This window comes from Vidua chalybeata, chromosome 6 (genome assembly GCF_026979565.1).
Source record: "Vidua chalybeata isolate OUT-0048 chromosome 6, bVidCha1 merged haplotype, whole genome shotgun sequence".
Classification (NCBI taxonomy): domain Eukaryota; kingdom Metazoa; phylum Chordata; class Aves; order Passeriformes; family Viduidae; genus Vidua; species Vidua chalybeata.
In genome coordinates, this window is record NC_071535.1 from 4,689,295 (window position 1) to 4,715,534 (window position 26,240).

The 26,240-nt window shown below is 44.5% G+C and overlaps 2 protein-coding genes across 11 annotated transcripts in view; one reads left to right on the forward strand and one right to left on the reverse strand.

Annotated features, from left to right (window-relative positions):
• Positions 1-4,926: 4,926 nt before the first annotated feature.
• On the reverse strand, positions 4,927-12,062 carry TIMM9 (translocase of inner mitochondrial membrane 9). 4 transcript variants are annotated; one of them, XM_053945097.1, is made up of 4 exons: positions 11,981-12,062; positions 8,140-8,203; positions 7,729-7,824; positions 4,927-5,413 (listed from the first exon to the last, which is right to left on the reverse strand). In XM_053945097.1, exons 2-4 carry the CDS (start codon positions 8,176-8,178, stop codon positions 5,279-5,281), a joined length of 270 nt encoding a protein of 89 aa, XP_053801072.1. In that variant the 5' UTR covers positions 8,179-8,203; positions 11,981-12,062; the 3' UTR covers positions 4,927-5,278. The 4 variants fall into 4 exon arrangements, with proteins under 4 accessions (XP_053801072.1, XP_053801071.1, XP_053801076.1 ...); XM_053945096.1 differs by lacking the exon at positions 11,981-12,062 and adding an exon at positions 11,588-11,950; XM_053945101.1 differs by lacking the exon at positions 11,981-12,062 and adding an exon at positions 11,513-11,533.
• KIAA0586 (KIAA0586 ortholog) overlaps positions 11,386-26,240 on the forward strand; it is a 69,472-nt gene continuing 54,617 nt past the window's right edge. For 2 of the 7 annotated variants that reach the window (XM_053945089.1, XM_053945090.1), the window contains exons 1-15: positions 12,328-13,096; positions 14,052-14,128; positions 14,686-14,755; positions 15,878-15,944; positions 16,160-16,337; positions 16,710-16,943; positions 17,545-17,713; positions 18,491-18,664; positions 19,461-19,578; positions 20,524-20,656; positions 22,011-22,052; positions 23,438-23,664; positions 24,547-24,619; positions 24,998-25,249; positions 25,436-25,610. In XM_053945089.1, coding sequence (XP_053801064.1) covers positions 12,826-13,096; positions 14,052-14,128; positions 14,686-14,755; positions 15,878-15,944; positions 16,160-16,337; positions 16,710-16,943; positions 17,545-17,713; positions 18,491-18,664; positions 19,461-19,578; positions 20,524-20,656; positions 22,011-22,052; positions 23,438-23,664; positions 24,547-24,619; positions 24,998-25,249; positions 25,436-25,610 — 2,260 coding nt within the window. In that variant the 5' untranslated portion in view covers positions 12,328-12,825. Of the gene's footprint in view, positions 11,423-12,083; positions 12,164-12,319; positions 13,097-13,196; positions 13,417-14,051; positions 14,129-14,685; positions 14,756-15,877; positions 15,945-16,159; positions 16,338-16,709; positions 16,944-17,544; positions 17,714-18,490; positions 18,665-19,460; positions 19,579-20,523; positions 20,657-22,010; positions 22,053-23,437; positions 23,665-24,546; positions 24,620-24,997; positions 25,250-25,435; positions 25,611-26,240 lie in introns of those variants that run through there. The other 5 variants (XM_053945093.1, XM_053945095.1, XM_053945094.1 and 2 more) reach the window with 5 other exon arrangements.

The following is a 26,240-nucleotide window of genomic DNA, read 5'->3' on the forward strand; positions in this document are numbered from 1 at the left end:
TCCAGGGCTAAGGAAAATGACATTTTGTAATTAGCTCACACTATTAAGTTATTGCTCTGAGATTGAGAAAATCTGTCATTCTCCCATATTCACCTCACACCAAATAGGATGGGATTTCAAGAAGTCTCAGTGTTTAAAATTATTCACTTTTATCAGTTACTACTGAGTAGCTGGGACTTATTTGGGGTCTTTTGTTTGCTCTGGAGATCTGCGAGTTCTCCAAATTGCATGAGTATTTATTTATTAGTCCCATCTATTGCTTTGGGTGGATATGTAAATTTGGTTTTTTTTGTCCCACTGTTTTTTGGTCTGATGGTGTGTTTGTTTCAATGCTAATGAGTGGTGGATTTTAGGATTAGCCACAGCCCAATGACAAATACTCACCATGCTATCATTTAAAGAAAACTGGAAGGATCAAACTGTTCATTGTGAAAGCAGTTTTTCTAAGAATAACACTTGTCTGGTGTCATCTTTGTTTTGAACTATCTTTGCTCTTTATGGTGTTATTCCTGCTCCTTCCCATTGCAGAGGAACCCTAAATTCTGGCTCAGAGCAGGTTGGTTCTGCTTCAGCTCTGCAGCTGTTTGCATTTGTTAACACCCTTCTGCTGCTGCTTATCCCCCACCAAGAGTTTTCAAACATGAGAAGTGGCTTTGTTTGATGCCACTTGGCCTCAGTGCACCAGCACAGCTCACTCACTGCACTAACCAGGGCAGCTTTGCTTCACTTTCCCTCTTTCAGTGTTTGCCAGCAAAGAGAAGCTGCCCTGGAGCTGTGCTGCAGCTGTGACAGCCTGCAGGGGGTTGTCACTCACCCCGACCCTGAGCCTGCTGTGGGGGACACACTGCTCTGGGTTGGCGATGTCTCACTTTTCCTGCTGTTCAGAGTAACCCAACAGCATTTCTATTCCAGCACTGTCTGTGTCTTCAGCTGTTCCTAAACTCCTCCTCTAATCCCTCATCTGGGTACAGCTTGACCTAATTTACCAGCTATGCCAGTTTCATAAGGAGGGGTAAGATGTGGAATTTGTGTGAAATACTTCGCTATATTGCACAAGGGTGTGTTTTCTTTCTGCTTCAACAAGGAACTTGTTTATGTGTATGTGTAACTTAAAACCATCACTCTTGATGCTCCTTTATTTCCCTTCTGAATAAATAAAGCTATTTTAAAAGGAAAAATAAGGAAAGCCCCAACCCTTGATTCCTTCTGCACGTGCTCTGCTTCCCAGCCTGCAGGTGACCCCTGTGTGCCATCCCAGTGGCATGGATGGGAGCAGGTGCTCGGGGGCAGTGGCTGCTCTCAGGTGGGCACGAAAATCCCTCTCTGATAAGGAAATGTTTTGGCAGTGGAACCAGTGACAGGTAAAATTTTATGTTGGTTTGTGCAGGTATTTGTACATGATTAACTCAGAATGTGAGAGCAGCCCCACTTAATCCTGTGGGAATAATTATGGAATAATGTTATCCACAGGCAGTGCAGGAGGGAGCTGATCTTTGTGGCTGTGGTTTGGCTGCTGCTGTTCTTGTTTCCTGCTTTTCCTTTGGAGAGCCCTGAACAACTGATGAGAATGTGATTTCTCTTTGGCTCAGTGGCACTGGGCAGCATCCCTGTGCAGGGTGACACCTCTCTGTGCCTCTGAATGATCAGCTGATGTTACATTCAGCCCAGAGCTGGTTTCATAGAAAACCTTAATGTTGGACTGTCCCAGTGCCCAGGGATGACACTGCTCACTGCATCCCCTGCAATGTCCTGCCTGCCTGCCCCAGAGCCTTGCTGGAGCTGGGGATGTGCAGGCAAGCAGAGAAATGTGTTGTCTTTTCTTCCAGATCTTCCATAAGACATTTTCTTATGTCTCTGCAGAATCAAAAACCAGTTTGGATTGGAAGGGACTCACAGATAATCTACTTCCAAACCCACCCCCCCTCCCCCCTCCAGGAGTATCTGCTTGTGCCCCAGCAGTCTCTGTGGTCTCTCAGTGCTCCAAGGGTGACCCTGCCCCTTTCCTGGTGCCCCAGGATCCATCCTCCAAGTGCCTTCTGGTGTGACCCAGCCACCTCCCCGTGCCTTTTGGTGCAATATGGCCAGTGAGAGAACAACAGTTTAATCTGCAGAAACAGTCACTAATGTACTTCCCCAATCTAATTCTAGTTGTTGCTGTAAAACTGTAACATGTGCATTTTACCTGACATGCACTGTGAAGAACCTGCTGCTCCCTGACACCAAAACACAAAGGAATGTGAAGTTAAGGTAAAATGTAATTTTAAAAACCCTCCAATATGAAGCAGAATTGTGACTTTTTGAGTTCTTTTAATGCTGTCCTCTGGAAATCCAAGGTGCAGGCATGATGCAGGTTCAGGTGTCAGAGGCTTTAATTACTTTTACAGCTTTTAGAGTTTGGGCCAGACTCATTCAACAAATTTTGGAGCTGAGCTTAACAGACTTCCTAAGGTTTGAACTGGATTCCTCAAATACCATGTGCTCACTTCCCAATTAGCTAAGAGAAGATGCTGAAACAAGAGCTGTTGCTAAGCTCCAGTTCCCAGAGTGGGGAATGTCAGAGCACACAGGATTTGCCTCCTTGTTCTGAAGCTACAGCCACAGTCAGTGTTTCACCCACACTCCCTGACAGCTCTGCAGTCACTCCTTTTCTTGCCTTCCAACAGAGCTCAGCAGTTGAAGCTCTCAGCAGGGGATTGCATAAATTGGGGCTTTGTTTTTTTCCTGGAGAGAATTCAAGGAGCCTCTATTATAATCTTCCAGCTGATTGATCTGATAGCTGTGCCAGCACTGTGCTGTCCAGGGCACTCTGGAGCAAGGCTCTCATCTGACCCTTGCTGCTGAAATGGTTCTGGTTTGTGTGGGCTGAGGAGGAGTTGTGTGTGTTTGCAGCGGGAAGGATCCGTGTTCCCTCACTGCTGCTGCAGTGAGCATCTCCCCCAAATGAGTGTCTGTTTACCAGCTCAGTTTCCTTGAGCTGGTTTTTGGCAGGCTGCCCTCCTGCTCCCTCCCCTCCCACCTCCACTTTGGCTCACTTTTTCCACAGCTTTCTCACTACTCCTGCCTCAGCAACTTCCCACTTTTCACCCTTTGCTCCTTCTTCCAGAGTGGGATCCATTCCTGCACCTGTTGTGCCTCAGCAAGGTGATTCACCTGCTCTTCACACCCCTTAATGGCATTTATTAAAATGCTGTTGTCTCTCTGTTAGGATCCAGAGTAAAACCATTTTTATCCTATTTTATATTATTTATCACCTGGATGCTTTAGTTACATGGATGCATTTTATTTCCAAGCTCAAATATATTTGTACTGTCTGTATGCAACCTGTCACCTGGATGTGAAAGACCACAAGATTTTTGTAGAGAAACAGAGCTTTGACAAAACTGGTTATCCAAACCTGAAAGTGGGTAATTTATTAACTAAGTCCCTCTAAAACTTGCTTAACCGTTTTTAAAGGAAATCTGGCCTAATATTTAAATATTTTCCTAGCTCCAAATACTGAAATGAGAGAAAATCCTCACTTCAGCCCCAACGTGCTTTGTTCAGAAGACATGAAAATCCTCCACTTCCATCAGTTAAACTCTTCAGGCACTTTTCTTTGCCCATGAAGATCCAGTGGAAAATCTCAATCATGGATTACTTTCAAATGTTTAACAAAAAGAGACTGCTTCAAGGAAAGCCTTCAGTCTTAACTATGCATGTATTGATTCTTATTTGACTGCAATATTTGTGGCAAACAATCTGGACAGTTTTAGCCTGATACTCCTCTGAAAAAAACAGGACATTGCAGACTTGCTGCCTCATTTGGGCTGGCTTTTAGCCTTCACTGTTTCAGAGTGAGCTCTCATCATCTCCACGGTAACAAGGCAAAGGGGAAGGGGCTGTGATAGAGCCAGTACCGACACAGGGATGTGAGACTGGAGGCTCACACTGGCTCCTTCCACCTTTGCCAGCACAGGAGCAGGGTTCCAGGGAGAGCTGCAGCACAGAGAGCAGGGGCTGTCTGCTGCAAGTGGCAGGGGCACTGTGCTGCCCTCAGGGGCCAGGAATCCACAGCCTGGACAGCTGAGTTACTCATTCAAGCTGCTGCTGGAAAGAAAAAGGTAGAGAAGGTAACATAAAAAAAAAAAAAATCCTCCTGCTCTTTCTGTTCCTTGCTGTTGCCTCTCTATAAATAACAGAACCTGGCAGCTGACATGAAATAGCTTTGGTTCACTCCTCATCACCTGGAATCTCAAATTGGTGCTCCTGATGTTCTGTTCCCATTGTTCCTGTATTTTATGAGTGAGAACTGAAGCACAGGGTGCCTGTTGACTGTCATTCTGCTGCACTAATGCCCTGACTGCAGGTTTCCAGCTGTTAGGATCTTTCCAAAACACTGCTCTGTTTCCTAACCCAATCTAGCTGCCTTCCAAACCTCTCTCTGGGCTCATGCAGCAGCTGGACAGACCCTGTGCTGTGCAGAGCCTGTATTTCCTGCTGGCATTCACAGGAGAAAGGAGGTGTTTTAAAGACTGGATGTAGCACTCGATGCCTTGGTTTAGCTGAGGTGTTGGGGCATGGGTTGGACTCGATCTTTAAGGTCTCTTCCAACCTGGCCATTCTGTGATTCTGTGAAAACTGCAGCAAGCTCAGTGCTTGGAGTGTGTCAGGCCAGGGAGCTCAGCCCCCATGGGGCTCCCTCAGGGAAACAAAGGGTGCACAGGAGCTGCCTCAGGCACAAGTGCTGCTAATGCCCCCCTGTCCCCTGTAAATGACCCAAAGATAACCTGGGGCACCCCTGCCTGAGCTCCCTCTGGCATCTGTCAGCTCCTAAACCAGCAGTGAATGAACAGAACTCTGGAGCAGCTGAGCAAAGAGTCCCCAGAAAAGAAAATGCTGCTTTCACATGTCCCAAAAATGGCTCTTTGGAAAGAACACACACATGTATATGGCTCCCGTTGAGTTTATTTGAATTAAATATAAAACTGTATTCCCCATGTTACATTGATTCATCTCAACCAGTCTCAGCAAAAGGCAGGTGAGCCCTCCCACCACCCCTGAAATTCAGACACCAGTCTGTGGGCCCTGGGTAAAGTTGTATCTGCATCATTCCCCTGTGGAAACAAACTCCACTGCCAGGCCACCAGGACTGAGCTCCTGTTTAACCCTTCTGCTCCCACTGCCTGAGCAGCACCCACAGCTCTGAGCTGCTGACACACATTCTGACAGTAGGAATCCCCCAAAGTGTTCTTGCCCAGGGAACACTGGCACAGCTTAAGTCTGAGCACAATGCTCTGCTCTAGCGAGGTTGGCTGAGCAGTCCTGCCTTGGCTGCCAGAGCCTCGTTCTGCTGGATGTGGTACTCCTGGAATCTCATGGAGATCCTCTGTGTCATCTTTAGATACTTCTGCAGGCAGTTGTCTGAACAAGTTATCTACAGCAAGAGGGAAACACAGGGCTTCAGACAGTAAGTCAAACACATCCCCAACCAGGACCCAAAATATCACCACAGACAGGGATAAACAGGTGAGTACATCTCATATGGTCAAGATGAGGGCAGTAGAAAATGTAAAGTTGAGTTTTTCTGGTATGCCTGAAACATTTACTTATATTCATTCTCAAAATAAAGTCTCCATGGAAAACACCCTGGACCTAGCAGATACCAACCATCCTTTTGTTCTTGGGCTCCTCTTGTGGAACTGAACTACATATTTTGAAATCAATAATAAATCTATTAAATTAGTAAATTTTGTTTTAATTCTGTTTACAAACACATACTGGCTTTGACAGCCAAATATGATCTGCTCTCTGCTAACTCAGTTTAACCCTTTTTTACTCTTGCTCCCATTGGCTCTATCAGCCTTCTGGTACCTGCCTTGCCACCAGAGTACATCAGTCAGCTGGACTGGGAAATAAATAAAGAAACAAACACCAGAGCCTATTCCATCCACAGTATTTTTCAAATTTAAAGTGTAGAGAAAGAGTTGTGAGGCTATTTCTGAGCTACAGTCCTATTAACTGGATATTCTGTGCCATGGCTCAAAACCTTGCTGTGACTGCAAAGGTAACAAATTTGGGTAGAAAGGAAAACCAGTCCCTTTGCCTGGGAACGCAGACATTGCTTTGGTTCTGCTCAGTACAGAGGGATGTGAAAAGCAAAAGGGTTGAAATGAACTGGACAAAACCCCAGCAAGCTCCACACACCACCCAGCACCTGCCTTCCTGTCCTCAGCCTGGCACCAGCTACAGCCAAACCTGCTGAGCAGGAGTGGAGCCTCCCTAGGAAACAACTTCTGGAACTGCCCCAAGCCTCTGCTGCCAGAGGGAGCGGCGTGTGTGACACGCTGCTGGGGAGTCCAGACTTGCACTGGGACTGGGGTGAGGAAAGAGCTCAGAGGTTGGGTTTTTTCAAGTGTAGGATCCCAAAGGGGATGTGTGGAGGCATTATCTCAATTATTTAATAAGGAACTACAACTCTCAAGAGAAACATGGCAATTTCCATAGCAGTGTCCATCTAGACAAGTGTCCTGTTTCCAGAGACAGGTGCTCTGCAGGAAATCCCATAAAGGACAACATGGGCAGAACTTGCCATAAGAAAGTTTCTTCCCAGTTCCACTGTTAACAGATGCCTCCTGTGCTACCAGACATGAACCCTCTGCAATCCACAAAAGCAAAAAAAAGGCAGGTCACAATCAGAAAATGGTTTGGATTGGGATGGACTTCAAATATTATCTCATTCCAACCCCCTCCCATGGCAGGGACACCTCCACTAGTCCAGGTTGCTTCAAGAATCTAAGAATATTTTTTGGACCTAAGTAATCTTTAATCCAGAATAATTATGACCTGTAATAGAATTCCACTAAAGCAGATGCAGAGAAGATTAGGGAAAGAAGAAATCTGTCTTGGGAAGCTAAGAGAGCTCTGTTCAGGGCAGCAGAACCAAACCTGGAAGGAGACGTGAGTTTTGCCTGCAGTGAGGAGCTGAACTCCAAGGAGACAGAAAATGCTCAAAAACAATGGTTAATTTAAAATTTTAGGCTTTTTTTTTCCTGCCAGCAGAGTCAAGCACAGGTTATTAGATTTTTAACCAACAAAATGATTAGGCTCTGAAACAGCCTCTCAATAGGCAAGGAGAAGCAAAACCATGCAACTACTCTTATGGAGACTTAATCTTTCTGCAGATGATGACGTGAGGGAGCTCCCTGCAGTGCAGGGAAGTGGATTTAACAGCCAGAGCTGTGTTCCTATGACTCACTACAAAGCAGGAATGTGGGCAGGTAAACAAATTTCAGCAGGATTCCTCAAAGAATGAGATGCAGGCTGTAGGTGGGCAGCTTCCATGTCCATGGAGTTACCACCCATGAGAAGTTAAAGCACAAGAACCTCCACTGGCAGCTCAGGGAATGAAACACACGGAACTGCAATGAGCAGCCAATATTCAGTGGGGACTGGGCATATTCTGTGTGTGACAACCACTTCTAGAATGGTTTTGGTGGAAGGAACCCTTAAGAGCACCCAGTTCCACCCCCTGCCATGGGCAGGGACACATTCCACTGTCCCAGGCTGCTCCAAGCCCTGTCCAAGCTGGTCTGGGATGGGACACTCACTTGGAAGCAACATGCCACACTCCACTGAAGGCTGCTGCCTGGCTTTGTATCTTAATTTAAAGATCAAAACTCTCTAAGTTGCTTCTGAAATTGGAATGTACACAGCAATTCTACCACAGGGTCATTAGAAGCCATCACCTACCTCTTCTGGTTTCACATCTCTGCTAGTGAAATCCTTTATGCAATCCACAAAGCAGTTTTCTGTAAGTTTATTGTATGTGCCAAGAAACTCCTTGAACTGTAAATAAAGATTGGACAATGAATATTAGAAAAAAAAATTTAAAACAGTGTTTATTTTTCTTACATAGAGCTGCATGGTATAAGAAAAAGTGAAGGACAAGTCACTAGAAAAATTTACACTCAGTCAGAAGATTTCAGCACCAAAAGCAGCTCATACACAAAACATGCTGTTTGTCAATGGTCACCTGTTGAACTTTTGGTTAATTCAGATAACTCAGAGTTTCTGTCCTTCCCTATGCACTACACCTTCCACTCCCTGTGACAGAGCAGCACAAGACTTTCAAAGCCACCCCTCCCAAATGCAGCATCTCACCTGCTTGATCTGATCAGACTCTGATATTTGTCCAGCCATGTTGCACCACCTGTGACTCAGTTACCTAAAGGCGAGGATAAAAGTCGAATTTTAAATAAGAAACACAAATATGAACTGCAACATTTTACATCAGAATGGAATTTTGTGCATCCTTGAAGTGTGTTTAAATGCAACTTTGCTAGCAAACTTCCAAGCCATTCACTCAAAGGGAAGTTACCTGTTGGGAATGTATTCAGTTAAAAAACCATCCAAGGTAATTCCAGGTATGAAACCTTACCAGAGCCACCTGCCAATTGCTGTCCTTTAAAGACTTTTAGGGCATTTCACACAGCTGAAGTGACTTAGAGAATACCTTATTTATTTTTATAAGTGCTATCAAACTTACTGAATAAGCTAGGGCAGGAGCTGGGGAAGAAGCGAAGTCTTAACACTTTCTAGCCTTAGAGTTTCAGTGACTTTAGATGTGATTTGTAAAAAGTAAGGAAAAAAGGCAAATATAAACTGGCAGTCACTGAACAGATGCAGCACAAGGTGCAGGGCCTGGTTTTTGTGTAGCTGCATCAAACACCTGAACTACAGCAAATGTGGTGGTTATTGTAGTGAATTAAATGCAAGAAAAACACAGAACAATGAAAATGGAACGAAACAGACAAAGAAAAGGGGAAGAAGTTAACAGCCATGGATCTCAGAATTTAAGCAAGCATCCTCAAGGAAGACTCACATTCCTAATCCAACACACTGAACAAGTTAAGGCTTGAAAGCATCCCTGCAGGTTTCCTAGAAGACTGAAGCCTAGTCTCCTTTTCCCTTAATTTCCATGTTATCTAAGACCTGTTACCACAGATGACAATGCAAACTAATATCACGTGTTGGCAAGAAGAAGCTCCTTAGTTTAATTCCACTTGTGGAAGAAAAATGAGCACTGAAGTGCAATCACTTTGGGGAAAAAAAAATCTCTTAGTCCTTTAGCAAGGGCTACTTACAATTAATCTTCTATTATGCTTTGCCAAGTTTTGGGCAAGATATTCATGTTTTAGAGAGCTCGAGCTATCGCAGGCTCTCAGCAGGGGGAAGGGAAGAGTTACACAAGCTGCCTGAACATGAACAAAGAGACAGCAACAATTATTTCTACAACAGAAAGAAAATGAAGCAACTAAAAATAGCATCAGGGAGCTCTCACAAGAGTGAACTGTCCCTACAGCCCCTCCCAGCAGCACAGCGATGGTGACATCTTCCTCCTGACACCACACTTTATCCCTGCACAGGAAGCCAGTTCAGAGATTGGAGGCCAAGGGCACAGATGATTCTGGGAGCTAAGATGCAAGAATTCCTCATGGGCAGGCAGCTCACACATATCATTCTGAAGGAGAACCTGCAGGACATGGTGGCTAACAAGGAACCAGGTTTTATTCAGGTTGTCACAGAATGACAGACTGGTTTGGGAGGGAAGGGACCTTCACGATCCTCTCATTCCACCCTCCTGCCATGGCAGGGACATCTTCCACTATCCCAGGCTGCTCCAAGCCCCCTCCAACCTGGCCTGGAGCACTGCCAGGATGGGGTACCCACAGCATCTCTGGGCACCCTGTGCCAGGGCCTCACCACACTCACAGTCAAGAACTTCTTTCCAGTATCTAACCCTGCCCTGTGGCAGTGCAAAGCCACCGCCCCTTGTCCTGTCACCCCATGCCCTTGTCCAAAGTCCCCCTCCAGCCTCTCTCCTCTACCCTAAACCCCTAATTTGTTTCAGGAGAATGGACATGCCCATCACCTGGAGTAACCAGTGAGAAGTGATGGCAACTCCACTCTCTCCTTGCTCAGCCTGTGAGAAAACAAGAGCAATGACAATTTTCCCAGGGCAGGGTATGTAGATAATTAAACAGAAACTGCAGGGAGCACTTTTGTCCTCTGCCAAAGGCAAGAAGCTCAAAGTTTCAACTGTGGGTGCCATTTTCCCACAGTCAGCCTTGCTTCATGAGCTGTGTTTGTAGCAAACCTGATCCCTGTCTCTCTGGGACTGATTTGGCAAGACTGGAAATGGCACACTGAAACTGTAGCTCCACAGAGCTTTGACACCTGGGAAAGGCTCTGATTCACATCAGCACAAGCTGATCTGAAGTGCCTGAAGCTCTTGACCCTGTGCAGGTATTTCACACATTCCACAGGGGAATCGCAGGGCTCTGCTGCACCTTCAGCTATAAATCAGCCTTACATCTAAAAACGAGCTACTGAACATTCCCAGGAATGTGCAAATCTGCTTTGTTCCAAAGTCTGCTAAATGTATGCTTTCACGATTTCCTGCTGCTTCTCCCCTTTCCCTCCAACTCTGAAAAAAGCTTTTAAAGGGTGATGAAAGAGTGCTCAGCACCTCAGCCAACCCAGCCCAGAGCTTCCTGCAGAGCTCTTCACACCACTCCTGCACGGCTCACGTTTAATCCTACAGAGCCTGGAGGACTTTCCCGTGGGCTAAACACGATTTAAAAATCCAGCACTGCCCCTCCAAGCAAGGATATTCACACTGCAGGAAGCAGAGGTGTCTGAATAAACCTCTGCTGCAGGGGACACACAGTCTGAGTGTGCTGAGTGACCAGAAAGGAGCAAGGGACTGGCAAATCTCCCTTCTTGAAAGGCTCTGGGGCTCTTCCAAATATATTCTGCTGTTCTAAAGTTTCATTAAGAGGAGTCCCTCTGATCAAAATAAACAAGCCCTGTGTTTGGGATCTCTCTCACCCCAATCTTTTTGAGAAGAGCTGCATTTTTCTGGGAAGAAGAGTGATGGAGAGACACTACAAATCCCTCACACTTGTAATCCCCACTATCCATCTGAATCAGCTGTAACGACCACCTACTCCATAAAAAGAAAGCTGAAATGTCTCTTTAAACCTTTGCTTCAAGCTGCACACAGAGAACACCATGCAAGTGTTTCTGAAAAGGAAAAGGAAGGGTAAAAGCATCAAGTCAAAGAAATGTCTCAAAGAATAAAAATCTCGACTCGAAGAATTGTGTCAAGGTAAACTCCCCACAGCTTGTAGAGAAAGTTCTTTTATCATGGGGGATTACTGGGACTGCCATCAGATTGAAAAGACACCCAAGCAAATCGATTTTAAGAGGCCAGAGGCATTTAAGGAAGTGAGAAGGACAGGGTGAGATGAGAGGGGCTAGTCAGCAGCTGGATAACCAGCTGTAGCTGGTGCTCAGCTTGTTGTCATTCACTGTCTCCTGCATTTGGCCTGCAGCCTGCTCTGAAGGAGAAGGGATCAGAGGAAGAAACCGAGCACCAAAGGTGAGTGAGGAGGGTCAGCGTGACCTCAGGCACCAGGAGAGCCTCACGTGTATGGGCATCAGGCCTGAGGGGAAACACACAGTTACCCACCAGCGCTCTCCTATTTACGTGAGATCACACCTGGCTGACGCTTCTCACCCGATAAAACCAAAACCTGAGGCGAACCTGTCGAGCTGTATTTTTGGGGGGGGGCTTTTCCTTCTACTCCATCCTCCAGTTCTCCCTTCCAAGGGCACATCGAGTTCCTCTCCCTCGGGAATCACTCGCTCAGCCAAGCCCAGGCCCAACACCGGGCACAGAGCGCGGATTTCCCCATTGAGGGCTCTCGGGAGCGCTCCCGGACCCTCATAGGCCACGGGGAGGCTCCCGGTGTCTCCTGGGCCCTCACGGGGAGGCTCCTGGGCCCTCTACGGCTCTCCCAGGACACAGGGAGGCTCCGGGTCCATCAGGACAGCTCCTGATCCCTCCCGGCCCCTCAGGACCGCTCCCGGTCCCTCCCGAGCGCGCGCCCGTTCCCGCGCCCGTTCCCTCACGCGCTCCGGGCCCGCGCGCACTCACCGCCCGCGCGCCGGCCCCGCAGATTCGCCACGCGCGCGCGCGCGCACGAGGAGGGCCCGGCCCGGGCCCCGCAGATTCGCCACGGGCCGGCGAATCGGCCGCGCGCGGAGCCGCCGCCCGATTTACCCTCCCGGGCCGCGCGTTTCCCGCCGGACGCCGGTTAAGGCGGACGCCGTGGCCATGGTACCGCGCGCTTCCGGTGCCGCCGGCCGGGCCGGGACTGCGGGAACGGGGCCGGGATAGAGAGATCGGGGCCGGGACAGCGGGAACGGGGCCGGGATAGAGAGATCGGGGCCGGGACAGCGGGAACGGGGACGGGATAGAGAGAACGGGGCCGGGACAGCGGGAACGGGGCCGGGATAGAGAGATCGGGGCCGGGACAGCGGGAACGGGGCCGGGATAGAGAGAACGGGGCCGGGACAGCGGGAACGGGGCCGGGATAGAGAGATCGGGGCCGGGACAGCGGGAACGGGGCCGGGATAGAGAGATCGGGGCCGGGATAGAGAGATCGGGGCTGGGACAGCGGGAACGGGGCCGGGATAGAGAGATCGGGGCCAGGACAGCGGGAACGGGGCCGGGACAGCGGGAACGGGGCCGGGACAGCGGGATCGGGGCTGGGACAGAGAGATCGGGGCCGGGACAGCGGGAACGGGGCCGGGACAGAGAGATCGGGGCCGGGATCAGCGCCGGGTCGGCGGGAGCGCTGCCCTCTCGAGGACGGCAGCCGTGCCCGCGGCGTGGGAGCGAACCGCGGCCCGGAGCCTCGGGGCTGCTGCCGCAGCCGCCGCCGTGCCCGGCCCGCCCGGCCGCTGCTTTGAGGAGCGCCGCTGGCCGCAGTCCCCTGCATGGACGCGGAGAGCGGCTCTGGCGGCAGCCGGGACTCGCTGGGCAGCCCGGGGGCGGCCGAGCCGCTGCTCCGGCCCGCGGCGGCGCGCAGGGAGCAGCCCCCGGGCGGCGGCCGCGGCCCGAGGCCGGCGGCGGCTGTGCCGAAGCTCCGCGCCGGGGGCTCGCCCTGCCCGCCGGATCCGGCTGCGGACGGAGCCCGCGGTGCCGCGGTGCCAGCCCGGGCTCCGGGCGGGGCCGGGACCAGCCGCGAGTGCCCCGGCGCCGCTCCAGGTCAGTGACCGCCGGCTTCGGCACAGAGCTGGGCCGAGAGGCGATTTCAGCCGCGGAGGAGTTTGCGCGGTTAAGGGATCTTTGCGTTCTCGCCCCGCAGTTGTCCGCACTCTGTGTTCTCCCGAACTGTTCTGCGCGTGGAATGTGAGTTGTGAGGGTGCCCGCAGGAGCTGTGGCTGCCCCTGGATCCCTGGAAGTGTTCCAGGCCAGGCTGGACGGGGCTTGGAGCAGCCTGGGACAGTGGAAGTTGTCGCTCTCCATGGGGGCAGGAATGCTCAATCCCTGTTAAACATCCCTGGTTAAAGGATGTGATGCCTCAGGTTTTGGCTTTTCTATTTTTCACATTCTGTGCTGCTTTAGTGTGCAGGTTCATATGAGGGGATGGTGAGCTCTCTGCACAGAGCATGGAGACAAAACAATTCCTGCTCTAGCTGGGCACCAAGGACAAATGATCCAAATCTCAGGCCCAAGAACACAAACAATGTGGGCTGAAGAGAGAAAAACAAGAAGGATGGGACTGCATGGGCTAAAACTGTAATTGGACAATTAACTCCAATATGCAAATGGAGCAGAACTTATAAAACCGTGAGACCCCGTGACCTGTGGTCCATTTTTGTGACCATTTTGGGTTGTGCTGCCCAAGGTGGATCTATTTGAGGCCTCTTAATAAATCCCTACTTTATTCTTTAACTCCATCTAGTTTCTGTTCTAGGTCAGCCTTCACAAGGCATCAGTTGTTTAGTAATGTTCTGTTTTTCAGAGGTTTCCCCATGCTGTAAATCAAATTTCTTGTTCAGACTCACAGAATTCCTTGATGTTTTTAAGCTTCAGCACAATCTCTGTGGTCATTTGTGTTATGAAGGTTGTGATGTCTAGGCCTTCAGAGGAAATGTGGAGCTGTAGAGAAAATGCACCACAAGTGATTCTGACCACAGTAAAAATGCTTTTATTTTAGGAGTCCTAAGCACCAAAGCATATCCAGAATGCCTGCTTCCAGCTGAAAATTCCAAGCCCGTGTTTTTATCCCAAATGGTAAGAAAAGCTGCTGCTCCTTCCTGCAATCCTGAGCTAAGAGAGCACTGTTTTCCTTAGAAAGCTGTAGCTCCTCTAAAAGCAGCACAAGATTTTGGCTCAGCCTCTGCACCACAGCTGTGCAGCTGCTTTTTCTCTTTGAGTTGCTGCTAGTGTGGTGTTACTGCTGGTGCTTTTGGAGGGGCTTTATTTAGCACTGAGTGCTCAATTCTCCGTGTGTGAGCAATCCAAGGTTAACAACTTCCCTAAACTTCAGCAGGTACAGTTTCACTACTGCTTCTTTGGCCACAAATGAAAAGAATAAACTTCCTTAGCACACAGAATATATGGTTTTGATTTGAATTGTGTCTGTGGAGTTTTAGTCCCTAAAATTCCACGTGAGTTCTTGCCAGCAATGTCCAGACCCTTCTGTGGCAGAGGTCTTCACATGTTTTGTGCCAAGACCTTTGTGTTGTTGTGTGCAAATGGTTCCATTTGCGTGCTCAGCAGTTCCATCTGCCTCCAAAATTTTGGCTTCAGAGGCTTTGATCTCTGCTTTTTCTGCTCTTGTCCTCGAGGATCCTCCTGGAGAAGCTGCAGCACAAGATGATCCTTTGGTGCTGCTGGAAGATAGCAGAGGACCTGAAGGTAAAACACACCAATCACCCTTTGTTTGTTAGGAGACTGATTAATTAAAGGAAAAGGGAACTTTTAGGTATTATTTTTTTTTCATTATAGAAACTTCTGAGTGAAAATATTCAAAGGTTGCTTTGATAAAAAGATGATAATTGTAAGAAACGTTCTTTAATTTTGCAAATTTTATCTCATTGCTGGCATTACATTTTTTTAATGAACTGAGTGGGACTTCTGCCAGTGTGCCAGTGTTGAGATTCCTTTTGTCAACCAGATATTCATGTCTCTGAATAGGCACTTTGGGGAAGGGGCTTGTTTTGATCCATTTTCCTCTTATGAATTATTGTACTATGAAGGCATATTTTTCTTCAAGCAGCCTGTACCAAAAAAGTGTCTTTCTAATCCTTAGGAATCCCAGAAATCACAATGTCAGTGTCTTTTCCTTTAATTTCTGAATCTGCCAATTTCAATCAGATTTAGGGAAGTGAAGGCTTTTTAAAGAAAACACACTTATGCAGGTTTCTTGGATACCTGGAGCTGTGCAGAGGAGAAAAAACACAAATCAATACCCTGGTTAAGTCCAAAAATCAGTACTTTTACTCTCACAGGCTGCAGCTACCTGACTTAGCAGCATTTGCCTCCTCTGCCCAGCTAACAGTGGGTGAGGGAGAGCCTGCAATGCTTTTAGCATGATTTACACCTATTAAGAAAACTTGCTGTAATTTATGATGATGGCAAGGAAATACTCTTTCTGGGGTTTTCTTAATTAAACTGTTTTTCAAGTCAGAATTTGCAGCATTTTATTGACTGGGTTGTCTGAGCTCGAGTTAAAGTTATTGAGACTTTACTCAGCATTATTATATGGGCTTTATTGATAGCAGCATTCAGTGCTATAAAAATTGTGTTAAATGAAGCCTGCTCTTACTCTTACCCTTATTTAAGTTTTCTACTTACTGAAAGGAAACAATTTGTTACTGAAAGGAAACAATTTGTTGTTGCAATAGGTGATGTAATTCCTGCAGGTAACAGATTCTTCACAGCAAAATTAAATGTATTGAAATAATACTTTGTCCCTACCTGTGAAATAGACATTTTGTGCCAATTATCTCAACAAAGGATGTTTGTCCTTCCCCACAGATGATGTTTTTATTTCTCAGTATGCTACTGGCCAGAAGGAGGCTCTGAGAGCAGCATTAATGCAGAAGTAAGTGTGAATTGTTGTTGGTGTCTGAGGAAGAAGTGTTTTTTTACAGTTCTCTGTCAGTGTTCTTTTTCTGTGCATGAAAGTGTTTTCAGTTGATTTTATTCCCTGGAGTATCTTGTGTCAAAACTTGCAGGAGAAATGCTGTGTGGGGAAAATACTTGCTTGGAGGAGATATGAAGAGAATGCTGTTTACAGGCACATTTTTATTTTTCTAGAACTCAGATTGTTCCTGTTCATAAAGAGGTGAAGGTGCAGCTCTTGGGAAGTGCCCCCACAGAAAAAAGGGAAGGTGCTGTGGGTGACACCAGGTCAGCACCCAGGGAAGTTGACTCTGCAACAACCATTGCAGCAGCCACTGCTGCTGCCATTGCCACGACAGCTCCCCTTCTCAAGGTGAGTGGGAGTAGCAGTTCTGTGTCCTCTTAAAATAGTAAATGCTCCAAACAAGCCTGAAATTATTGATAGTAGCTCCAGAGAGCCTGCATGTGTCTGCTCACTGCTTTGTGTTTGTCATCTCACACTCATCAGCCAATATACCAGAGGGAGCTAATTTGGATTTAACTAAATGAGCAGAAGACAGAGAATATTTGATTTATCTATTAGAAATTCACAATATTGCTAAACCACCAAAATTTTGTTTCTTTTGGGATGCAAATCCAGGATTCTGTGAAGGACGTTTTGTTCTTTTGATGCTCACACATTTTCTGCAATAATGGGTTCCCCCCCCACCTTTTTTTTTTTTTTTTTTTTAATCCTTTCTTGCAGGTTCAAAATGATTTGGAAGCAAAAGTGAACTCAGTTTCAGAACTGCTTCAGAAACTGCAGGAGACAGACAGGCAGCTGCAACGAGTGTCTGAACAGCAAAAAAGTATGAAGGCTCAACATGAGGAACCCCACTACCACCAGAGAGTCAGCAAGCTTGAAAAACAAATGAATGCTTTCATGGTGCAAAGGATTCAGCACCTGGAAAAGCTACAGGAGCAACAAATGAATATTCAGGTATCTAAATCACAAGGCAGAAACTTCAGGTTAATAATTTCTTCTGTATCTCAGTATTAATGTTATAATAATTTGGATTGTTTCTTAGTAGTAGAAAGAAAGAAAGTTCAGTGGAAGTGGATCAAAAGAAGTGAAAGCATTCAACAATGAGAAAGACACTTAGGGGCTGGAATGTTCAGAGAAGGGAATGGAGCTGGGGAGGCTCAGCCTGGAGAAAAGGAGGATCAGGAGGGACCTTGTGGCTCTGCACAGCTCCTGACAGCAGGGTGGGGCTGGTGCAGGTCGGGCTCTGCTCCCAGGGAACAGGGACAGGACAAGGGGAAATGGCCTCAAGCTGCACCAGGGTAGGTTTTGGTTGGGTATTAGGGAAAATTCTTCACTGAGGGGAGGTCAGGCACTGGAACATGCACGGGGCAGTGGTGGAGTCACCATCCCTGGAAGTTTACAGAAATCATGGATGTGGCACTGGAGGACTTGGTTTGGTGGGGAACGTGGTGGTGCTGGGAGAAGACTTGGATTCAGTAATCTTAAAAGTCTTAATCTCATCCTTAACAATTCTGTGATTCAATGACCAGAAATACTCTGTACTTTTGTCTCCCAGTCCCATCTCATCAGCTCTGCAGTGAACACCCGTGGGCTGCAGCAGGGTCCTGTGCCTGCCCCTGGGCCCCTGGCAGGGCACTGGGAGAAGCCAGAGCAGAGATCACTCACTAACGAAGCACCTTCATCTCACAGGGGTTTATTCCCTGCCAGTGCTGCACCTGCCCAAGGTGGAGACAAATTCTTATTTTCACTCTTAGTTTTGCATTAATTTTGTGTCCATTAATACTGGATTGTGCATCACATCAGTAATGAATAGTAAACATTTCTTCTGTGTAATTTGTTTTATTGCCCAATGCTCTTTATATTTTGTGACATTCTGACAATGTTCTAGTATCTTCCAGTTTAAATTAAAGTGACTTTTGATTTGCTGAAATCTGCACCAGGAGGGGCCTGGACTTAAAATAATCCTACTGAGACATAATCTGTGTGGAAGCCTGTGGTGAACTGCAGTGGGGTTTTGGTTTTTTTTAAATCCCCTTATGATAGCAGTCAGAAGTATGAAATTTTTTTCCTGTTTACTTAACTAGTGCAGTAATGCTTTGTATTTTTGTGCAGAATTTATAGACCTGGCATGGAGTTTTTTCCCTAGATTTTTTTTTTCCTAGAGTCTGCAAGGGCAGGTAGTGATAGAACAAGGAGGAATGGCTTCAAACTGAAGGAATGTAGGTTTAGATTAGATGCCAGGAAGAAATTCTTGTGAGGGTGCTGAGGCCCTGGCACAGGTTGCCCAGAGATGCTGTGGGTAGCCCATCCCTGGCAGTGTTCCAAGCCAGGTTGGACAGGGCTTGGAGCAACCTGGGATAGTGGAAGGTGTCCCTGCCCATGGCAGGGGGTTGGAACTGGATAATCTTTAAAGTCCCTTCCTTCCCAAACCATTCTGTGAGTCTATGATATAATTTCCTTTCAAGAAAATTGTCAACATTTAAATAACTTTATTTTTTCAGTGTTCCCTGAAGCATATTCAAGCAATTTTCCAAGTCATGGGGTTCATACACAAAAATCTCCTCTAAAGACACCAGTTCCTCGAAGATATGCTCCAGAACCTGTGCCCAAAAATGGGAAAATCTCAGAGAAAGAAAACTCTGTAGCAGAAAATATTCCCAAACCTACAAGAGAAGGTATTGTCCTCCACTGGCCTAACTAGTATGGCCTGGTGGTTACTTTGTGTATTCCTCACCTTTGCTGACCTTTTCCCTTGGGTTGCTGGCACTTAAATGCATTTATTCAGAATATTTGGAATCTACATTTGGGAAGGGTTAGTTTTGTGTATAAGTCACTTGCTCATAAGTAACTAAAGACTTAAAGACAGTGCTGATTCAATCTACAGAGTTTCAGCAGGACTGCTCACTGAAATATTTTTTCAAAGTCAAGTTTCAGGAAGATTAGACAGAATAATGTAAAACTTGGGAGCTACTCAATAACTTTGTCATTATCCTTGGTTAAATTGAATTTTCATTTTATTTTTTCATGGGTCCACAAGGTCTCTGGGTTATTGTATTGAAAGCAGCAGATGTAAAGCAAATGTGATTTTCTTTTATTGCTTTTAATCAGGTTCTGTCTGTGTTACAAAGCTGTCAGGTATTCCTATTGTTCAGTGGGTCCAGGAATAAATGAAATAAGACAAAAAAAAAAGCATGCTGTCCCTAATGTCACAGATTTGTTCTCAGTGACTCAGTTCATTGTCATCCCAGTTCCATCTAGCTTTGCTAATTTAAAGCAATCTCAGAAAGACAGATTAGTGTGTGTGGTTTTAAGTGACTTGCCTTATCTGAAATAAATCTATATATTTAAATTTTAAAAATATTTTACTCTCCTTGGTGAGTATAGTGAAATACCTGGAAAGGAAAAGAAAATACTAAATATATTGAACTAACTTACCTTTCTTTTTTTCTCCTTCATTTCATTTCATTGTAGGTGAAGGGAAAGGTCTGGAACACGTTTTGAATTCTCAAGAAACACTAAACCAAAGAGAGTATTCCAAGAAGACAGCATTAAACAGCAATGAAAGCAGCTGGCATTCTGAGAGACACAGGTGGATAAACACAACAATCCAAAACTGAGGGAGAGTTTGTGTTTCCATGAAATTGAGAGAGGTGCATTAGACACTGATGCTCTGGCAGTCCCTGGTGTGGCCCTGCAGTCTGGCACAGCTGTGCTGGAGTATTTCTATGTTGCCATTATTTTTGACAGGACCTGAGGGAATGGCTGGAGCTGTGCCAGGGCAGGTTTAGGTTGGATATCAGGAAAAGTTCTTCACCAGAGGGTGCTGGGCACTGAACAGGCTCCCCAGGGAATGGGCACAGCCCCAAGCTTGACAGAGTGCAGAGTTTTGACAACACTGAGGGACAGGGTGGCATTGTTGGGGTGTCTGTGCAGGGCCAGGAGTTGGACTCTGATCCTTGTGGGTCCCTTCCAGCTCTAATATTCCAGGATTCTGTGGTTCCTGTTGAACTGCAGGCAGATGAAGTCTATCCTTTTTGCTAAGGATAGCTCACAACACCTTTCTCAGAGGTCAGCAGGTTGCACTTGGAGTGTTTTACAGGAGCAGCATCCACCTAACAATTCCTAAGATTTAAAATGGGTGAAAAAATATTCTTAGCCATGCACTCTGAAGCATATTTTCCCCAGGCAATAATTTAAAGTTATAATTTCACTAATACAGTGAGGAACTGTCTAATTTAGAACAGTGTGCACAAAGATGCTAATTGCTTCAAATGGAAAGATATCCAGAGTTTAAATGTTGCTTTATTAGATGTAATTTCACTATTGAAAATAAAAGGATTGGGCTGAAGGTGTTAAGTGGTAAACAGAGAAAACCCAATAACTTCTCTATTACTTCAGATGCCAAAGCAAGTTCCAATTTATCTAAAGGTTTGGTACTTGCACTGTAAATTCCTGCTTGGTTTCACAGTTGAATCCTTTCTTGGGGCACCTCAGGAGCCACGAGAGGTGTAACCAGGAGTGTTTCTCCCCTCAGACACAATGCTTTGCCTGCAAACTCAATTTCTTCTTTTGAAAACTACAATTCAATTGAGAAAACAGTGCAAAAAGCAGATAATTTACTTCAAGATCTTGGCAAGTTGAGAAGAGAAATGCACAACATTCTGCAGGTAAAGTCAGTCTAATCACAATGAGCAGGGGTTTGAAGAAGGGGAATAAAAATGTGGAGAAAAACATAGAGGTCTGATATTAATAAAAGTGTTGCTCTTGCTTGTACACCTGTAAAATTATCCACATCTGTTTACAATTAATTGAAATATTGGAGTCTCTGTGTGTGGGAGAGCTTTGAGCCTGAATAGTGCTCTGGGTGTGCAATGGACTCTGACTGCCATTGTCCCAGACATAAAATAGGTGAGAGAGGGAAGGACAGAGAGAGAAAAAAAATAAGTTTGTTTATTTGTTTGTTTTAAGGTTTTGGATATTTTCAGTGCCTGTTCTCTGCAGATCTACAGAGCTGATGTAATTTTCCCATTTGGGAAAGAACAATATTCCATTTATCTCCAGTCAGCTTTAGGGCTGATTTAAGCATTTCCTTTCTCATTTTGCCACTTGTTTTTTGTCTCGAGTGCTGTTTACTAGGAATTGCCTGGCATAGAATCCTTGTGCTGTTTCTTGTGCTACTGATTTTGTTCCTTTAAGGGTGCAAGATCTGCTTCTTTGCTGGCAACATGGAGCTTTTGACAACTGAGGCTTTTATCTCTTACCCTGGTGCCATTCCTGGCTCCACCTGTCTGCTGTGGTCCTTTCTGTCCTTGTCAATATTCACAGTGAGAAAGGAGAAAAGCTTGAAAATTCACCTTTGTGAATTGGCTTGAAATGTAATAACTCTAATTCTGCTGGTTCATTTCTGTGGCTGGAAGTTTCAACTTGCATATTTCCCTAAAAGATATTTTGTATTACCTGTCTGGTTTTTATTGCTGTATCTGTAGAAAAGGCAGCTTCATCTGTCATATAGGATAGCTGATGTATTTTTTATAGATTTTGTAACACTTAGTGGATTTTACATTTAACTATTCTTACTAGGAATGGAAACAGATGCCACTGAGGTTGCAAATATTTTCTTACCACTATTGCTAAAAACTTAAATAAGTCACATACCTCAGTACAGGCAACAGAGCAAGATGAGATGGGAGAAGGAATGGGAGAATGACACAGTTACAGAAATGATTTGAAATCTCTCTTATGAAAAAGGTCAATAGACAGAGATGTGATGACCTAGCAAATGGAGGGGTGGGTCAATTAAACACTTAGCTACTGCCTCCTCATCACTGAGAGGTTTGTAGAGTGAGATAATGATACATTTTTGGGTAAATTATAAACCAGCTCTGTCATAAAGGTGTGAATTAGCTGAGGACAGAAGGTGGTGCTCTAACCCAAAGAATTAATTGTGGCCAGAGGAACTGATTCACTATCTCCTATGGATTTTACCTTAAAGTTTCAACAGCTCTTCTTCTGTCTTTTTAGGAAGCAAGTTCATGGAAATCTGGCATGAATGATCTTATTAAGGTAGACCTTGAATTTTTTATGTGTGTTTCTTTTGTGGGGTTTTGAGCTTTCTATAAAATACTCAAATGCTGAAGCAGTTTTGAGCGTGTTTGCAATGAAATCTCAGTGCCTGCCTGTGGCACACCTGGATGTTTGTTAAAGGATTGCTCTTGGACAGATCACATTGCTCCTGTCTGGTTCAGTCCTAGGAAATCCCTTGAGGGAATAAGGTCAGGCAGGAAGCTGCTGTGTCAGATTGGCACAGTGTGGGCTGCTGCTGCCAGCATTTTTTACATATTTAACAGATCCAGTTACCATTTCATGATCTGGGTCTCACTAGCAAGTCCACACCATTTTACAATCAGTCATGTATCTGTATTTCTTACCTTTTCTCACAGATTTTACCTGCCTTACTGAGTTAGTATTTGTCAAAAAGTTTCATTTTTAAATGAAAGCCTATATAAAATTGATAAATAATTTGATATATTGTCTTGAACATAAATTTTAGTTTAATTCTGATTTGACAAAAAAGTAACCTTAAAGCCAAAACTGAGTTGTGATCTGTGAGATTTTTTTTTCTGTTCTTTCAGTTGATGTTTTCACAGTCTGGGCATTTTGGTTGTGATTTGAGGTGGTTTTTGGTTTTTTTTTTGTTGGTTGTTTTTTTTTGTGTTTTTTTTTTTTTTTTTTTTTTTTTTTTGGTTGGTTTTTTTTTTGTTTGTTTTTTTTTAATGTACCTTTATTGCTTTGATTTTTTTTTTTTCTTACTGTTTGATGAAGTTTTCATGGGTCTCTGGGTTTTTCCTCAGGAGTGTGAGAATGAATGTAAGAACTTGTTTCCTGTGTTTGTGTCCCTTTCTTTTGTATTTAGCAGCTAATTTATGCTCGATTTTTATCTCTGTAAAAGGGTTCTGCAAAGTGAGAGGTTTTATTGTTCCTTCTGAAAAGTGAAAATGAGTAAAAGTGGAAGAGGATCAAGGGGCTGCCGAGGGATTTAACTTGTTAAAACTTACAAATATTGCTTGGGGTTTCTTGGGGGCAGATTGATGCCAAACAAGTGCATATATTTAGAGGACTTGGGCTTTTATTAGGCTCTTAATTATATTTAATTACTGTTACATGGAGAGATTTGCTTGTGATACTTCATGTCTCTAATTGCCATCTTTTCACATGCTTATTAGCCTCATTAGCATTGCCTCTCATACTTCACATCATTTTCCATTTGAGATCTTTTGGATGTCTTTCACTTCTCGAAATATATTTGCACCATAATGAACATTCTTGAGTAATTGAAGTTGCTGCTAGTGCACATGGGCAGTATTTTATATGGTGGCATTGATGTGATAACAGATTAATAGGAAATGACAATCTCTGATTAAAAGCTAGAGGTTCTGTTTCAATTTTAGGCAAAAAATCCTCCTGTTGCACCTGATCCTCCTGAGCATCATCTAGTCAGCAAGCCATCCATCCTTCAAAATGTCCAAGTGCCAAGGTCTATACTGACAGATGCTGAAAGGATTTTGAGAGGAGTGCAAAACAATAAGAAAGTCCTTGAGGAGAATCTGGAAGCTGTTACTCATGCAAAAGATGGAGAGGCCATGTATGCTTTCAGTAACTCCTTGACTACAAACAGGTCAGACCCTACAATTCAGTGCTTTGTGAGATTGATGTTTCCAAATCTGGGCATTGAAGAACTTGTGTTCTTCCCTGCAAAAAGGATTTATTGACTCTTCCTAGCAATCGTTGTCTGATTCTTGAAATTCAGATTTTTTTCTACCCTCGTGGTGTGAACTGATTTTTGTCAGGGGCCTAAATCTGATTTATGAGGCTTTATCAGCTGGACAAACTGCTCTGCTGCCAGGACATTTAACTGTTTCCATACCAGCTTGCATTAAAAAGAAAATTGAAGCCTAATTTAATTGTTCAGTGCAGAAGAGGCTTCATAAGCTTGTAAATTTACTGAATTTAATCATTTTGCAACAGATCTTTGGCTTTTGAACTTTTGCTTTGTTAGTTGTGTTAAATACTCCTGTTTGAATCATAATGGAAATTTTCTATTAAAAATACAATCTAAATTTGCATTTTGCTGAGGAAGGTAGCTATTCTGTATGCATAAGGGTTTTTTTTTTCAGGCATGTTACCTGTCCTCATTATCTTTTAGAGGATGTAGTCATTTGTCATCTGCTTTTTTGTTGAGTTGGAATATTTTTGTTTTCTTGGTTTTTCAGTTGTGATCAAAGTAGGAAATGACACATGGCTGCCTCTTATTCCTAAAATATTTGTAATGATGTCAGTATTTAGCAGCAGGGAGTGGGGTTTGCAGGTGGCACCATGCAGGAACAGGTTTGGGGCTGGGACTCTTGATGGACTTTGCTTGGTGTCTTTTGGGAAGTGTAAAGGTGCAGAATCTCACTGTCTGCACCTTTTAGAGCATTTAAAGGTCACTACTTTCCCAGGAACAAATCTGTGCAATTTGAGAAGCATTGACCTAAAATGGTTCTTTCTTCTGTTTCAGAGATGTCCTGGAAGAGATTCGTATCCGAAGGACTGTGGATGAGAGGATCAAGGCAATCAGTGAGGAAATCCAGGTAGGGCTGGAAAAATGAGTTCAGATTTTTGTGTTGGGTTTTTCCACCTTGAATTGTTCTTTCATGTCCACCTCTTAAAATTGTGATTTATTCACCTCTTAAAAACATGAGAAAGCTGCCTATTATTGCTAGCATGCAGTAAGCTATAGTAAAATAAATATAACAAATAAATGAATAAAAATAATAAGGGATAAATAAATAATAAATAAAATGTTTACTTCTGTTTTAAAACTGTAGTTGTGTAATGAAAACCCCTGGTCTCACTTGCTGGCTAACATGAAAAACAGGCCCTTTCTCATAGCTTCAAAGTTATCCACACACTGCTGATAACCTTGAAGACAAAAATCTCCATTTATTACATTTATGTTTTCTATTTAGGCTGAAATGGCAAGAAATTATTCAGAACAAGGGAAACATGATCAAAAAAGTAACAAGAGAGCCCAAAACCTCAGGGCAATGAAGACCAAGAAAGAAACTAAAGAGAAAACTCAAAACACCCAAGGATGCTTGACAAAAAAACTTTCAGCTGCAGCTAAGCCATTGCAGAAGCAAGTGGAAGATAACACAAGGAAACAGAAGTTTAGAACTTACTTTTCAGAAAATGTGCAGAGCAAAGAAAGAAGAGCAGATGTGAGTTGCCAAGTAGTTGGTTTCTTTTCTGGGAAAAAATTGTCCAGTATTGACATGAAAAATGGTGTGTGCAAAAATGGTGTGTACTAATTCAAAATGAAAGTGATGGCTCTGTCCTGCTCCAGTTTACACAAATGAAGAATTGTAAACTACTTTTTTTTTTTTTTTCTTTTTGGTGTCCATCAGGGAGCTGTAGGTGGAACTACACTGGTCCAATATGAAGATTATCTGTCTCAAGTTTATGGAAAACCCATTTACCAGGGCCACCGGAGCACGCTTAAAAAAGGACCTTACCTGAGATTCAACTCTCCCTCTCCCAAATCTAAACTGCCCAGACCCAAGCTGATAGAGACTGTTAGAGGTAAGTGATTCTTTGATGGGAATAAGGTGTTCCTTCCCAGTTTTTTACCAGGAATTCCTTGTGAAAATGAATCTGTTAATTTTAGTTCATCTGCTTTTCAGTATAAAGCTTAAGCATCTGCATGGGCTTTTCAGAGAGGTGGTCACTGCCTCAGGTTGGTCAGGGCTTAAGAGGCATTTGGAAAATGCCTCTAATTTAAGTTTTGGTCAGCACTAAAGTGGTCAGGCAGTTGGACTAGATGGTTGTTGTAGGTCCTGTCCATTTGAAATAGTTTATTTAAGATTCTCTTTTCAAAACTGAAAAATATCAGAAGTTTTTCAACTTTGCTTAATGTGTCTCTCACTTATTTTAGATTGTCAAATAAATATTATTTCTAAATATGATAAATGTATTAGTATGTATTTATTGTTGTCCAGGATTTAATGAGCTGAGTTGCTAAAATTAATCACAAGTGAGTGTGTTGGAAAATGAACTTAGTTTTTGATAAAGGTCACTGGGAGATGTATTTTTTGTGTCAGGTTTATCCAGTGATTTATCATTTAAATATTTAACTCATTCAGAGTTCAGAAATGTACTGAGACTTGAGAACTGAAGGAACTCTGATATTTAATTTCTTGTTTCAAATGCATC